The 17,094-nt window shown below is 34.6% G+C and overlaps 1 protein-coding gene across 1 annotated transcript in view; it reads left to right on the top strand.

Annotated features, from left to right (window-relative positions):
- Positions 1-17,094, top strand: part of LOC129218892 (hexokinase-1-like) — a 105,688-nt gene that overhangs the window by 50,242 nt on the left and 38,352 nt on the right. Inside the window, exons 4-6 of the mRNA XM_054853213.1 lie at positions 6,937-7,076; positions 7,149-7,248; positions 13,734-13,813. Coding sequence (XP_054709188.1) covers positions 6,937-7,076; positions 7,149-7,248; positions 13,734-13,813 — 320 coding nt within the window. The remainder of the gene's footprint in view (positions 1-6,936; positions 7,077-7,148; positions 7,249-13,733; positions 13,814-17,094) is intronic.

Consider the following 17,094-nt stretch of genomic DNA (forward strand, 5'->3'; position numbering starts at 1 on the left):
TGACATATTAATTCAGAATTTGGCTTAAATTGTCTTTGTATCCCCGTAGTGTATCAGTTTATCTGCCAACATATGTGAATAACTCATTATTTTTTTGAAAATTTTTGTTGGATAACTCATTTTTGTATATCACCGTCCACTTCATCTATTTTCGTTTAACAAAGATAAAATACGCAAAAGTACAAACAGTATAAATATTTAAAACAGTGATTTCCAACATTTTTTTATCCGTCGGCCCCTTACCTTTTTTCTTGAAAAAAGCAAATTTTAGATTAACGTAAAATCGATATTAGTATTTTTTGCATACAGTGAAACCTGTGTAAGTTGACCACTCGTGGTGCAGTACTTTGGTGGTCAACTTAGATCGGTGGTCAACTTATAAAGGGCAGTAATGATTTTTTGAAATATTTTTTTGTCATTTCTCGCACCGTGTATTCATTTTTCGAGGAATTCACCCTTATTACTCTTTCTGTTCAACTAACTTTCATTGTTTAACATTATTGAAAGTGAAACCATAATTAAAAATACTATTCAAACAGTTTTGTTATTTTTTCCTTGTTTTAAACTATATTAGACACCGTAGTTTTAGAAATTCCATATGTGCCAGCTAATTTTCTTTGGCTTTCTCCTTTTTCAATTCATTTTAATATTTCATAATTTTTATTAATTTCAAGTTCAACTAACTTTCTTTTTGAAGCCTTTTTATGTGACACTTATAGCACAAAGAGCAACAAGCTCGACTCTCTCACTTCATAAAGGCAAAATTAAAATGTCCTATATCTTAATCCCTTGCACCCGAAATAAGCCAGACGGGCTCTTTAGCAAGTTCATATCTGCGTACCCGCAGTGCGGGGGGCTCACTTCCTCAAGGGGGCTAACGGCCCTAGAAATTCAAGAAAAAAAGAAAGAAAAACTAGCATTAAGACTTATTAACTTTACAAATAAACACTGCTGGTCACTAGGGAGATGCCCTACCCATTTTGTTGCAGAGGGCCCAAAATGTACAGCGCCGGGCCTTAGCACAATTCCAGTATTGCCACAACCTATTGCAACTGAAAGAAAACACTTTGTACTTTTCTACTGACACCTATTTTTATTGAACAAAGTACAAAAAACTATCTCAAATAGAACAACAAAAGAAAAATATGGTTGGAGAATAAAGAGCAGCATAAGTTTTATGCTGCTGTTTAGTTAGTAAAATGCTAGTCCGTCATCGAAGCATTAAAAACATTCTTAGAAAGCTATCAAATAATAATAATAATACAATAATAATAAATTAATAAATAATAAAATAAAATAATTTACTGAAGAAAGTTTAAAAAAAATAAAGCAAGTGGTAAGCTTACAAAGGGTTTTTTACAATACTCCAAACCAAATTTGGCGTACATTAGTGGTCAAGTTAGAGGTTTTCCTTCATTTTATAAGATAGGACTAATTCCGTTCCTGACAAAATAGGTCAACATAGACAGGTGGTCAACTTACAAGGGTGGTCAACTTTACAGATTTTACTGTACTTAATTTTAATTTAAAGCCTAAATACTGTACCAATTTGATCCACTTATTGTTACACAAATTTTTTATGTTTTTTTTCAAGAGTAATTAATTTTTGAAGGGAGATAATAAACTAAGATTATTAATATACTTTTCAAAGACAGCACAACATTTTTCTTTCCCCCTCCCCTTTTTTTTGGCATAAAATTTAGGATTTGGAAGAATAAAAAACTTTGGCAGTTTAAACTTGAAGAAAAAAAAAAGAAGAGAGAGAGAATTGTTTGTTCCGGTGTCCAGAACCTGCCCTGAATACAATTCGTATGCTTGTCCAAGATATGAGGATGTGCATGGCCCTCCTGAATTTAATTCATTTCCTTTTTAAACTCATGATTTTTTGTCTAAACTCTGGATCATCGATTTTGCATACGTTTTCACTTTCAATATCTGCTGTTTTGTTTCAGTTTTTAAATTCTTATGATTTATGTTTATTATTATTAATAAACACAAATTATTAGAATTTAAAAATTGAAAAAATATAATGATTGATGTTTATTACTTATGTTTATTATTATTATTATCATTTAAATTTTTTGTTTTGAATGTTCATTGCCCCCTGAAGTAACCAAATCAACCTTTTGGGGATAATCGCTTCAGGTTGGAAACCACTGATTTAAAATATACTGGATATTTCACTTGATTAGAAATAAAAAGCAAAATATCCTTTTCATAACGTTCTCTTGAGGACTTTTGTTAATTTCAAAATGAATATCAACTTAAAATTTCAGTTGACAATCAGCAATTATGCTATAGAATTTGTAATTCATATTGAAAGTTATCCATAAGCTTTTATGTGATTTATTTTGATTTTTAAAGAGAAAATGTCCTACATTTTTAGATACATCTATTTAATTCATGAATTGTTTTTACATTTAGCTTTAAATTTTATGACGTAGTAACATTTCTGAAGTAAATTTCAGTTTTGCTGTTAAATAAACAAATTAGTTAAAGAAGAAAAAAAAAAAAAAAAAAAACAGAGAGAGAGAGAAAGTGAGAAAGGGTTTACGCTACAGTAACCAATCATAATTTCCTATATTAGGTTGGTGTTTTATGTTTCATATAAACAATCTTAATGAATTCTTAAAACAGATTAATAAAGTGTAAGGTTAAACTCTAGTTGAACATATTTACCTGCGAAAAAGAATACGCACATCTTATTGCTTTTCCCAATACATTTCTCCGTTTTCACTTTAAATCTTGGAAGCTGATAAATAAATTGTTCTTACTTGAAAACGTTGAGAGTCAGTGGAATATTATTATTAAAGGCAAGTTAATATGTAGCATAGGCCACACATATACATTAAAGTACAAGCGCGGCCAGAACTTGCCTTCTGTGGGGATGGGAGGGGAGTTTGGTCATAACCATCTTTATATGCATATAAACTACCGTATTAAAATTATTGGCAATCTAAATCTACGTTAAAACCAAGGGCCCGGGGAGGAGACCGCAATCCCCCCACCCCAAGTGTATATCCCATGATTTTCAATTTAGTTCTAGAACCTGACAAATAAATTTCATTTACTAGATAACATTTTGAGAGATACCTTTGAAAATCAGTTTTCTCACTGAGACAAATGGCGACTTTTTCGAGCGAAACTCTTTTTTTTTTTCGTAGAGTAATTCGGGCTTATCCGGTATTTCCGATCAGTTCTCACTGTCTCATGATCTGGGATGTATTCATTCGGAACTGATGTATTACGTTTGGTTTACATGAAATTTTTCATTAGTTTGAATACGTACAATACAATTTTAAGAAAAGACTTAAAAAAAGAGTTTTTTCTAAAGGGTAAGTAGTACCGCTCATGGCCATATGAGGTAGTGAGAAGCGAATGCCGGACATAACGGATGTTTTGTCCCTCGGACGTTTTGGACCTGGACGTTATATCCATGGACGTTTTGGATCTGGACGTTATATCCGGTTCCCAGTGAGAAGCAAAGGGATGCAAGAGGCAAAATTAAAAATTTGGAGATAACCAGTACAAATGGTAGGTGGACCCCTTCTCTGTCTTGGGGAAAGAGATAGTACTATTAGCAGCCCTGGTCGGTGCCGCTGTATAGCATGATTTAGAAAAAAAATTCAATGAAAGCCTACCTAGGATGTGATCTTTATACGAGTTTTACTCAAAACTTGAAAATGTCTACTTATACCCCTTTACTTCTCACTGCCTCAAATGTATTACGTTTTGTTTTAAATAAGATTTTTATTCACTTTTACATAAACGAAATACTCTTAAATGCGGATTTTCAAAGAAGCCACACAGTTTTCACAGTGGTTTTTTTATTGCGTAGAGCAATTTAAGCTTGCAAATATTTTTTAGAAAGTTTGATCCTTGAAATATCATCTGTATATTATGGACGTTTGCTGTACGCTTGGTTTAAATCAATCTGCTCACTAGTTTGCTTGAAATAAAAAGTTAAATTAGGATTTCTGAAAAAAAAAATAATCTTGGTATTTCAGCGGGGGGAGAGAGGTGAGGGGGTGCTGGGGGGGGAGGATTTTTTTTTTTTTTTGAAAAAACACACTAGAAACTTTTTAGGTTTGGAAAACTACATCCAAACTTTTTTGGATGGGGCCGGCATGAATTTTTTTCCACATTAAAAGTTTAGGGCCAGTCCGCCCCTGCCTGTCGAGTACCCTGAGTTACAATTTGATCTAAAAAACAGTCACCAATTACTTTCAAAAATTCCTCTTCTCTGCTATTACTATGGTAAAAATTATTCCAATCAATTCCTGGAAAATTAAAATCTCCCATTATAATGACTGACCCCTTGCTTGAAATGTCACTAATAATACTAAACATCTGTTCATCTTGACCCTGGCTTAAGTTGGGTGGCCTATAAATGTTCCCTAAACGTAGTTTATTTCCCTTATTGCTCATCAACTCCAGCCAAATCATATCAATCTCATTAGGTTTATCATTAATTACCAATTCATTGCAAGTTAAAGTGTCTCTGACATAAAATAAAGCCCCACCACCTCTTTTACCTACTCTATCTTGTCTAAACAAATTATACCCAGCAATAGATAATAAATCATCATCACTTTTGGTAGCCCATGTCTCAGTAACTCCAATAATATCCAACCTCTCATCTATAATTATGCTTTTCAATTCTTCCATCTTGTTCCTAATGCTACGAGCATTTGTATAAAAAACCTTAAGTAAGCCCATCTTACTTTTATTTAATGCTGCACGATTATTTGAATCCCAACTGTTAAAATCTTTTCTCTTATTAGCCACCCTATTTCCGTTTCTACTAAAATCCAAATAGTTAATACCCTTTCGAATTCTGCTCCTAAAACCATGCCCCCCATTCCAACTTAGTTTTTTGATTCTGAAGCCTCTAAAACCAAACCACTAACCATTTTGACCCCTGTAGAGCTCAGATGCAGGCCATCCCTAGCAATCCAATCGCGTTTACATTTACTCCACACATCAATAAACCTGATACTACGCTTAACGCAAATATCCTTGAGTATCAGGTTCATACACCTAGCCCGTTGGTTTAACCAACTCTTATGCACTCCATACCTGGGAAGCAAACCAACCACTTGGACATTTGCCGAACAGTTGGTTGCTTTGTCCAACAAGGAATCCCATTCCTTTGTAAACTCATCGTTGTTACTATGGCCTACATCGTTAGTTCCCACCCACAAAGTAATTTCATCTTCTTTATTAAATACCCCCTTCTTTTCAGCAACCCTATTTACATCTCTCACCCGAGCCCCTGACAAACAACATCTAGCCACCTTACGTCTAACTCTGCCTATTGAATTTCCCACCTCACGCACCATTGAATCTCCCAAAATTATACCCTTAATTTCCCAGTCTGTCACCTCAGCAATAGCTGTAACCTTTACCTCTGGAATTTTCCCACTATCTAACACACAGCTAATGCCCACCTCCTTTTTACTAACTTCCTCCTTTACCTCTGGAATATTCCCACTATCTAACACACAGCTAATGCCCACCTCCTTTTTGCTAACTTCCCCCTTTCCCTCTGGAGTGTTTACCCCATCTACACTCCTACAGCCTAATGCTAATTCACCCTCCAAAGTAAGCATCCTAACTCTGATTTCTGAGAGTTCAACACAGTTAGTGCAAATGAAATCCTTCTCAGACTCATCCTTCCCCTTAAACAAGCAGAACATCTGACATACTCTCGATTTGTGACAAATAAGGGCATCCTGGGGGGGGGGGGGAATAAAGAAAGTGATAATTTGATAGAGGAAGTCCCCTGACGCCCTTGCTGTTTGTAACTGAACATTGTCCTATTAAAAATGAATCCCGGGATTCCCGCTTTGAGTGCCAACACGCGACTGAAGCATGACACTGGCATACCCCTAGGCTGTTATGGTGCTGTGAATCAATATTAGGAATGACCATGTTTTGAAAAGGATAGCACCCCAAAACATCACCCCTTACTGTTGATGTGATGTACTGCTGAAAAGTAGTAGCGCTATTTAGGATTTCACAACAAGTTCTTCATAAGTGTACAAAAATATCATCATTGCTCAAATTTGTGCTGGATTCGGTGCTAAGGACGATCTGGATCCATTCAGTTGCAAAGAAATTCCTTTGAATTCGACACTACTCCAACTGGATGCTACAGCGTGAATGACCTAATAGAGATTTTGCTTTTAAGTGGCACACCACACCCACAGTGAGAGTTACATTGTGGGATGCTATTGTGTACAGAACATGGTCTCTGCTAATATTGATTCACAGCACTATGACAGCCTAAGGGTACATGTGTGTCATGCTTCAATTGTATGTGTTGCCACTCATGGCAGGGTTCCCAGGAGCCATTTTCTAACAGGACAATGTCCGATCACACACAGCAAGAGTCTCAGGGGACATACTCTTCCACATTATCAACTTATCTTTTTTTTTTTCATGCCCTAAGTTGTCACAAATCAAACATATTTGGGATCACTTGAGATGGTCAATTTTACAGCCTATGAGTTTGATGGAATTAGAGTCACGTTTACAGGTGCTGTAGTACAAGATGAAGTAGGGCATCATACGAGACTGCAATGCCTCCTCGCTTGACTGAATCCTCTTGCACATTCATGCTAGAAGCGGTTCAACAGGGTACTTAAACCTCCATTCATTTGATATTTTTCCAATAATAAATTAATCATTTTGCTTTCATTTTGTAATCATTTCCTAATATCAATGGCGCCATCACATGTGTAAAATTATGTTGCATTTTGACAGCTCCTTGGTGCTGTATTTTGTGTAGCCAGCAGTGTATTTGTATAAAAAATTATTAAGTTAAAGAAACGTCACCTTTTATGTTTCACTTTTATGTATTTTTCATGTTCCTAATTTCGCAGAGGAACTAGTATTGTGTCCATCTTCTTAATTTTTTTTTTTGTTATATAGGATTTTGTTTTTCATTTCCTATGGACCAAACTGGTATAGATGAGGGTATTCTAGTTACATGGACAAAAAGTTTTAACTGCCCAAATGTTGTTGGGCATGAAGTTGTTAAAATATTGAAAAATGCATTGGAAAAAAGAAAGGTAAATTTGCCATTGAAATTTGGTTTTTAGTATTCAATGTTTCTTGTTTTGATGATCATTTATTTTTTCAAGGATGTTGCTATTGATGTTGTTGCCATTATAAATGACACTACTGGTACTATGATGATGGGTTCATATCTTGATAAAAGAAGTGCTATTGGATTAATTTTAGGCAAGTATTTGATGAATATTCGAGTTGCCCCTGAAATAGCATCTTTTAAGTTTCAGTTGTACATGTGGTTGAACAATTTAAGATAATCCGTCGTGCTGTTTTTGAAATCCTTTTCCACCATCATTTCCAAGTTTCTCCTGTGCATGTTTTTTTCATAGTGGTTTGTATCAATTGAGAAATGATCACAAAAATAGCAATGATTTTAAAAGTCTTGCAATGTTAAGAAAAGTTGGAATCAAGTAGGAGACACTATGGGGAGAGACTGCTTAACTGTTTTGTTATGAATTGCCACACTGATCATGCTTAACTGTTTTGTTATGCATCGCCACACTGATCCTGCTTAACTGTTTTGTTATGCATCGCCGTACTGGTATCATGGTTTGGAGTGGTATTAGATTTCATTGCCGCACCCCTCTAGTATGTATTGCCAGTACACTGAGCAGCCAGCACTATATCTTTGAGTTGCTGGAGCCCCTGATCCTCCCATATATCCAGTGCTTGCCATCAGCCATATTCCTACAGGATAATGCTGGACCACACATGGCACACAATTTTTTAGAGTTCTTCTTTACCCATCAGTTTGAGTTGCTTTCTTATCTTGCTTGTTCTCCCGATCTATCTCCTATAAAAAACGTGTGGTCCATGCTTTCACACTGACTGGCCTGTGATACACCACCCGCTGCTGCACCAGATCAACTTTAGCAATATGTGGAAGTCACATGGACTTCTATACCCAAAAGGATGCTTCTAAAGCCTTTTTGATTCTATGCCGAAGCATGTGGCATCGGTAATAGCTAAAAATAACTACTGACGTTGTCATCATCCACAGGTCACAAGAAGCTCTAATTTTACTCATTAGATCTTTGCGCTACCAAATATATTTAGCTGTGATATCTCTGGTAATTCTTGGTATTGCATTTTGTATGACCAGTAGTGCTGTACTAAGTACAGGCAGAGTCCCACATCTGGGTGTCAAGTCACCCTGGTGACTAAAAAAATGAATTTGGCGACTAGTTCTTTCAGAACAAGAGGCTTTCAGAAACCATGCTATACTGAATTTTCCTTTGAACTCAGAGAAACATTTGTCTGGCGCCTGAAATGATTTCCTGGCTCCTGTGACTTTGCAATTTTTTTTTATCTCTAAGTACAGTAACCCCTCGTATATTGCTCTTTTTGGGAGACAAAGAAAAAGAGCGATATATCCGAAAGCGTGATATAACGGAGGTCATTAAAAATAGTTAAAGTCCAATACACAAGTAAATTAGAATTTGTTATTTTTGACATGATTTCCTAATGGTTTGAATGTAGTTCACAAATGTACTATCACACCTATTAAAATTTAAACAAGATTGAAATGTAAGTAAATTTTTCAACTTCAAAAAGTTAAAAACATGAAATGGTGAATGAAGATGATCTTTCTGAACTACCGTGAGATAAGAGTGAGCATTTCAAAACCCTCTTATTCCCAATAGACTTTCTAATCCGTTTGACTTGCTGTAGAAAGGATGTGCAAATTAAAAGTAACCACATTGTTTACAGAAAACTCTTTTGCAGATCATTCTTCCTTTCTTTGATGCAAATCCTGGTTTGTGCAACCAAGTACAAATCTTTTCTGTACTAAAAGAAGGGTGTATGCTCTCTTCTACATGGGCTAGTATGACACTTGCTTGATGTCTCTCACTCATTGTAAAGGCAATGTATCAATACAAAAGAAGATGTCAAGTTGTTTACAGACTATCTTAAACTGAACTATACTGTGCGGGTATGCACATTTGGATGACAGGAATTGCTGCTGCTTTTCCAGCAAATTCAGAAGAATAGCTTCCTTTTGTTCATTGACAATGCAGAGTCAGAAAAAGGACCACATAGCATTTGTTTAACAAAACCAATTTTATATCTTTAAAACACTAAAAAAGTACAAGCATTGTAAAGAATTAAAAACAGGTAAAAGACATTCAAAGGTAAAACTACAGCATGACTGCCACGTGCAGGCTTTTTAAAACGTCAACACTGGCACTGGCAAGTCGAGTTGAGTTGTACTCTGCTGGCGCTGCAAACCAACTTCTACAAGAGGGGCTGCAACAAAATAAAGAAGAAAGAGACCTTCTCTGAGCAATACCATATGTTTTCAGAAATGGTTTCAAACTTAAAGCAAAGATTTTTTTTCTTTATTATTTTAGTCTTTAATATTTTGGGAGACAGAAGAAAAGAGCAATATATATATCTGAATGAACGTTATAACGAGGCGCAATATAACAAGGGGCTACTGTACAAGCTTAATAAAGAATGATTTCGACCTATGGAAATGTTGTTTTAAGAAACATCATACATTTCATGCAATTGCAATCTGAGAAGAATAATTGCACATTTCATAAATTAAGTTTTTTTTTTTTTTATCCTTTATGGAAAATAAAATTCTTGAAAATAAAAAATTGGAATTGTTATTTATTGAATAATATAAATGCAGTGGCATCGCTACAGGGGAGCTGACATTTATATAAGTGGCGATGCTATTTGTAGGAAAATATTGAAGTTGTGTAACTTAAGTTTCTGTAGTTGTATTAGTTACTGAGCAAAGGCTCTTAAACTATGAATAGAGATTCACAGTATAATGGTTATTCTTTAAATCATATTTTTCTCACTGCTTTCTAAAGACATTTAATTGTGTTCCTAGAGCTTCTATTTTGAAAAATTATCAATTCTCTAAATGTTTCCAAAGATGACCTAAAATGGATTTTGAAAAGTTATTTCGAAAATTCCCTTGAACTTCTTCAATTCCTAACATTCTCTAGACCAGCATTTATTAAATTGTGTTCCGTGGAACCCCAGGGTTCCTTAGAGATCTCTCTGGAGTTCCATGAAACTCAGGGGTTATCTTTTCACACATTTCAAATTTTTAACTTAAAAAAATCTATGAAAATAAGGCCTTTTCAATTTTAAAAATAAATTCCCTTTTCCTTTAGTATACTAATTTGAGCATTATTACCCATCACTTTCCACTTCAAGGCTCCAAAAGTAGCCTAAAAATGTGTTTTAAAAACTTCCATTTTGAAAAATTTCCGGAAGAAGCTATTGATTCTCGAATATCACCATAGATAGCTAAAAAGTGACTTCATGATTTCAATGTTGAAAAAATTTTGGGTGGGCACCCCAAACTCCCTTTCCTACAACATTACCAATTGTCCAAGAACCCATGAGTGCCAGACCTACGTCATAGTATAAAGGCCCAATATTTTTTTGCGTAAGGAAGTCACAGCAGGTAAAGGTTTGTTATTAATTAAGCTGAATCACACTGGCTTTGGCAGGAAACAGGTAGCAAAGGTGTGTAAAATTGCTAAAATAAGCTAAACGTCATAGATTCATTCCATGTCACGTGACCTGGTTTTCCCGATCCAACCATCTCTGATTTGGAGGACGTTCTACAAAGGTCCAGACATGCCTTTGAAACTAACCAGGGGCGGCATTTCAGCATTTTATTTGGGGGGTCGAGTTTCTTAAATATGAATTATCTCAGTATAGAACAAAACACATATTGGCTAACAGCAAATAATCATGATATGGGGCGGGGGGGGGGAGATTGTATAGTTAAAGAGCCCCAGAAAAGATTTGTTGATGTGAGATTTTTTTTTTTCAAAAATAGTATGTATTTTTAAAGAGTATTTATGAAAGCATACGATGCATTGAGCAGCTGAAATTTTTATTTCTAGAAGTAGAAAGAGATGAATGCTCATTAAAAAGACACACTTAAAATATGAGCGTAACAATGAATGTAAAATGCCAAGGCATTTTCTTGTGAAAATCATACAACCACACCACTGCACGCGCCTCTCATAACTATTGTTGCACAGAGCACACAAGAATGAGATATTTAGCCAATATGAGAAAATTACGTCTTTAGTTAAAATTAACCATGATTCTTCATCAGTTTTTTCTGTTCCGAAAAGGCCTATAAAGCCTTAATACATTACTAATAATTTTAAAAAACGGAAAACAATTGCTCATGTCTGGAAATGTAACGAGTTTCCATCAACCATTACGGAGAACCAGCAATATTTTTTTACTTAAACATTAATTTGGGATTTACGTAAATTGAATGTGCTCATTTTTTATCATTCCTCTCAAAAAATTTGGGGGGTGGGACCGCCCCCTCTCGACCCCCCTTTTTGCCGCCCCTGAAACTAACCTATGCAAAATTTCAGCTTCCAAGACACAAATCTTAAGGATCGGGGATACCTCAAAAAGAAAAGAAAAAGTGGGCTTCAAAATGGCCTCCAATGGGGGAACCGTGCTAAACATGACAATTCGTTTCACAAAGCTGATGCGCCATTGTGGAGCCCCTTTTTTTTCGATCCTAGATCCTCAGGATTTCGGTCTTAGAAGCTGAAAATATGTACAGGTCAGTTTCAAAAGCATGTCTACACCTCTCTAAAATTTCGTTCAAATCGGAGATGGTCGGTTGGAAACGGTGAGGTGACTTGACATTGAATGACTCAATTTTTGACGCAACTTTGATACCTGTTTCGTGCCAAAGCCAGCGTGACTCAGCTTAAATAATAGCGAACCTTTCTTATCTGCTGTGATGTCCTTATGCAGAAAAATTTTGGGCCTTTATACTATGATGTAGGTCTGACACTTATGGGCTCTTACTCTACAAGTATTGCCTAAAATTACGATTTTTACATCAATTTTAAATACTCTGCTCTTCATACTACACACTCTCTCAGATATCTATGACAGCAGTTGAAATGACAACTTCAATATTTAGCTAGTCAGGATCAATTTACGAAGCAGTACTCGGTCGTGATAAGCATAAAAGTTATATCTGTACTTTTTATCAAAATTGATTTATTGTCACGAGGTGGTTTCCAACTTATTTTACCTGACAATACTTTGGGGGTATTTGTGAATAGAAAATATTTTTTAAAAATCCTGAAAAAGTGGAACTTGAATCCAATATGTGGAAGCGTAAAACTTTGAAAATAAGTTTCTCATTTTGAGCTCGGCTGCAGATATGACTTTTGTGCTTAGCATGCCAGTACTTGTCAAAACCGTCTGAATGTTCTAGCTCTGTTTGATTCTGATGTCAACACACAGTGACAATAAAGTCTCTGATTTATAAATAACTAAAAAATTGTTGAAAAATAAGACATTTAAATTTTTAAGGATTAAAACTCTTGCTGTGTAAATTTATGTGAATTATTGACACTATTGGTAAATTAAAACCATCTGTTATTCTTTTCCTTATAAGAAAATAATTTAATCATATAACTCACGCATAAATTCTGAGGTTATTTATTCCTTTTGAAAATAATCAAAATCGTAAATAGGAGGGTATTGGTATTTCACAATAACAAATAATAATTAACAGTTATCAATAATAAGGATGATTTTTAATGGATTCCATTTAATTAGCAATTTAATGACAAACCGTTAATGTGATAGTCTCTCTGAGGTCCCTCCGAAACAGAATCCTGACTACACCACTGTAAACTATTGATACAAAACCAGGGGTTCCACAAAAAAAGAGAGCATTAAAAAGAGTTCCACTAATCAAAGAAATTAAGAAACGCTGCTCTAGACCAACGATAGTCTAAAATGCCCTTTTAAGACTAAATCAGAAAGAATTCGGGTGGTGGGTCCTCAAATTCTTCCTCCCATTATTGTCACCAAAGTTTGTCTAAAACCGTATTTAAAGAGCTACAGTTCTGAATAGTTTCCGAGGGACTTCCCACAAAACTGGCTCTCTCTAACATACTTGGTAAAATTGCAACATTTGCATTTTTAACATTTTAATTTCCGAAAATGAACGTGGGAGCCCTCCTGTACCTCTTCGCTCCCTAACATTATCAAAACTCACCTAAAATGTATTTTTAAGACTATAAGTTTGAAAATGTTCTGGATGGGAACCCACCCCTCCAATTATGGAGTGAACATTATGCTCAGGATTTGATTCATATTGTCAATGCTTTGACCTATTAGTGACTTCTTCTTTAGCCAAAAAACGAAACCTCATGGTCTTTTCTGTGTTTCAGATATGTTTGAAACTATTAAGGTGCCATAAAAGTTTGATAGACCCCCCTTACTTTTTTAACCTCTTGACGGCACTGCACAAATGCGTCTAGAGCAAGTTATTTTAAAAGCGTTTAGTTTTTATTTGTTATTTGCGCATTTGTCTACTTAAAATTTCGTTTCAACTCAAATGTATGTAGCTGTTTCAAAAAATTGTATGAATTTCGTCTTTTTGTGTTTACATAGTAAATTGAAACCTATTTTTTTCTCCTTTTTTTTTTTTGCATTTGTAGGGGTAGGGGGGGGGTGACACCACAAATTACCTCTCTGGGTATCACCCATGCTAGGTATGCCACTGTATAATCTTAACTATCTATATATATTTTTGGTTGAATGAATTCTAACTTAAACATTCAAAATGTATATATACACAATTTGATTTTCTTAAAACTAATTTTCATCAAATGTAAAATTAGGTACTGGCTGTAATGCTTCATACTTTGAAAAAGTTGAAAGAATCCATAAATGGGAAGGCAAACATGAAGGCATAACAGAGGTTTAAATATTTTCTCTTATATTTGAAGTGTAATTTGAAAAATACTTTCAATATCTTATGCTTAATCAATTTTATTGTAATGAAAGCTCAACTTCATATCTGTAGTTCCTTTATGTGTACTTTATGTGTGTGAAAAATACTCTTTGAATTAATTTATCTTTTCTTTCAGTTATCTTTTATGTGAAATATATACAGTATAACCCCGATTTAACGATTGTCAAGGGACTAGAAAAAGTTATTGTTTGATCAAGCAGCATAGACATAGAATGCAGCCAAATCCAGATCAGTGAAATGTATCATTAAATTGAGGAAATCCTAAAATCTGGTATCCTTAAATCAAAGTTATGCTGTATATATTTGTATGATTTAATGCTTATTTACCACCATTTTTTACTTATTATAGCATCGTTTAAAATCTCCCTTTTTCTCCCTTAAAGCTTTGACTGGATCTCTCGTTTTTTCTTTTCATAAGGTTGGCAAGTCTGGCTTGGTACATAATACCTGTATCCTGGCTTTCATCTTCAAACATTCAGCATAAAGTTTTAAACGAGGCTTTTTAAAAGATATCACACAAAGTAATGCTCCTGAATTGTTTTCATTATAAAACCATTTTTACGTACTATTTTTACGAAAAAAGTGCAAACATCATTCAACTAAACATATTGTGTGCTGACACTGAAACCAAGACTAAATGAGTGTGATTATAATAATAAAAAAGATAAATAAATAAATAAGAATTGTTTATCTCATACCAAAGAGACACTTAAACTAAGTATTCACAATCTAACTTTTAACCGTACTTTAAGATCAAAAGTATAATGTTCTAATTACCTTAAATTGCATCAATATTTTTGGTATTTTTGATTTTTTAGAAGAAAAGTGAATAAATTCTGCAGATGATTTAAAACATTCCAAATAGTTTTAAACCGCATAAGTAAGTGTTAGATGTTCGTGATAGTTCATAAACTTGACATTGTTATTTAATTCATATACAAATAAAAATTATGTTCATCTTCATTCTTTATTTTGTGAATATATCCATTCAGTTTAAGTATTTGCTGGCTGCATTGCCCGGCGTTGCACAATCTAAATCGAAAATAAGAGTTTTGTCAAGTGACGCATTTTCAACAATTAGGTTTAAATAAAAGAAAATAATTGTGTAAAATTTTCCGTCAATGTGTAGAACACAGCAATTTCATGCCTCAAAGTTTAAATTCAGACGTCTTAGCCTTTTTTTTTTTTTTAATTCAAAAAATGTTATCATTGTTAATAATAGGCCGAACTATCCGGTTTCATGGATTTTCTGGCAAAGATAATTTATAGGGGTTCAACCCCCAATAGAGCGGGGCGAAAATACCCCTATGTGAATTCTTGAGCATCAAAGGACCTAGGTGCCGAATTTGAGAAAGATCCAATATAAAATAAATTTGAATAAGGAAAACCCCCATGGGGGGGGGGGCATCCCGCCCTCCAGGAGGATAAAAATCTCCATGTGAGTTCCTGAGCACCGAAGAACCTATGTGCGAAGTTGGGCAAAGTAATCCGACGTAAACTTGATTTTTATTAGGAAATCCCCCTCAATGCTGCATGTGGTCACACGTAACGCTAATAAAATATTTTTTATTGCTATTGTTCGAGCTTTAGAAAAAATATATTTATGGAATACTTACTTAGTATACTTAGACACATGCACAAAAAATACTGTTCATTTACCTTTTAAAACTTCACAGGAAAATACAAAATAATATGAGGTGCAGCTTATTTTCAGATTTTACGAGTCACACATGTAACACTGCATTTAAAATTTTATTTTAAAAAAATGAATTATCCTATGAAAAAAAAACTGCCACCTGAAAACTCCTACATATGTTCTGTTACTCCAATAGAAACTATTATGAAATATTTAAAAAATATCATATTGGTTTTTACAAAGAAACGGTGTCAAAAAGTAACACACATAACGCTGGAATGGCCCAAAGCTGTTACAGTAGAACCGCGATTAACCGAGATCTCTATTAACCCAGTCGATAGTTTTACAAAGAGTGGTAACAGATTTTTTTTAAATCAAAATTTAATAAAAGGATTAATTTTGAATCTAAAAATGAAAATATTTTCAGATTTTTTAAAAAAAATGTATCTTTCAATATTTAACTTGGCATTGTAAAATAAAACAATTGATTTTTTAAAACTTACTGTGGGGACTCTCCTCTTCTCTATTCGGCGGCGCTAGTGTCGCGCCTTCTCTATGTACTTGAACTTCTATGTTGTGCTTCCGGAATGCAGAGCAGCGCCATGTTTAATACTGTAAATACGTGTATATTTTAATAAAGTAAATTAAGTGTTTCTATCATGTTTGTGCTATCCAGTAACATTGCCTCTTCAATTCTATGACGGTCACCATACTTACTATAAGTCATTTTACAATTTTAGTTTTTTAACTGTAAAAGATTACTTTTCATGTGTTCATTTTTTAAAAATATTCTATTGTATTTTTAAATGATATAATTAAAAATTTGCAATCCTAAGTTTCTATTAACCAAGATTTCCTACTTCTGAGGCACTAGCGGTCGTACTAATGTGATATCTAACTTATTTCACATTTGAAAGTCTATTTGAACCTTATTAAAAATGAAAAGTTTTGAAGGATGACTTGTTACATTTTTTCCTTGTATTATTTAATGAACATACACCATTCAGTTCTGTTTTCTTTTTTCCATTATTTTCATTTTACTGTAAATGTGAATAAAAGCTTTTGATTGCTTTATACAGGGTCTGTTCAATCAGGACTGGTTCCAAAAATCCAAATTTAATGCCGGTATCATTACAATTACTTAATACAATTACTGTCAGAGTCCAAAACTGTTTTCACATCGGTCACCTGAGCATCGGTTCCAGCGGTTGTTGGGCGTCCAATGCGGGGATGGTCTTTGACGAGCTCCCAGCCTTCCTTGAACATTTTGTGCCACTCTAAAACTTTTGTGCAGCTTAAGGCATCATCCCCATAAGCCTGTTTAATAAGCTCAAGGGTCTCAGACGTGGATTTCCCGACGGTCCACTCCATGCTGGTGCGATGACACTATACAAAATCACATGTCACAAAAATTCACCTCCTGCCTCAAAGCATGCTCACAGGCGACTGAACTAAAGTGCGCCTGAGTGGTGGAGGACCCCTCTACCAAGGGAGACCAGTCGAAGCGCACTCTACTGCTCTGTTGGATATACAGCGAACCAGTCCCAATACTTATATATATTGAGCAGACCCTGTATGCATACATGATTGT

The sequence above is a fragment of the Uloborus diversus genome, chromosome 3 (assembly GCF_026930045.1).
Source record: "Uloborus diversus isolate 005 chromosome 3, Udiv.v.3.1, whole genome shotgun sequence".
In the NCBI taxonomy this organism is placed as follows: domain Eukaryota; kingdom Metazoa; phylum Arthropoda; class Arachnida; order Araneae; family Uloboridae; genus Uloborus; species Uloborus diversus.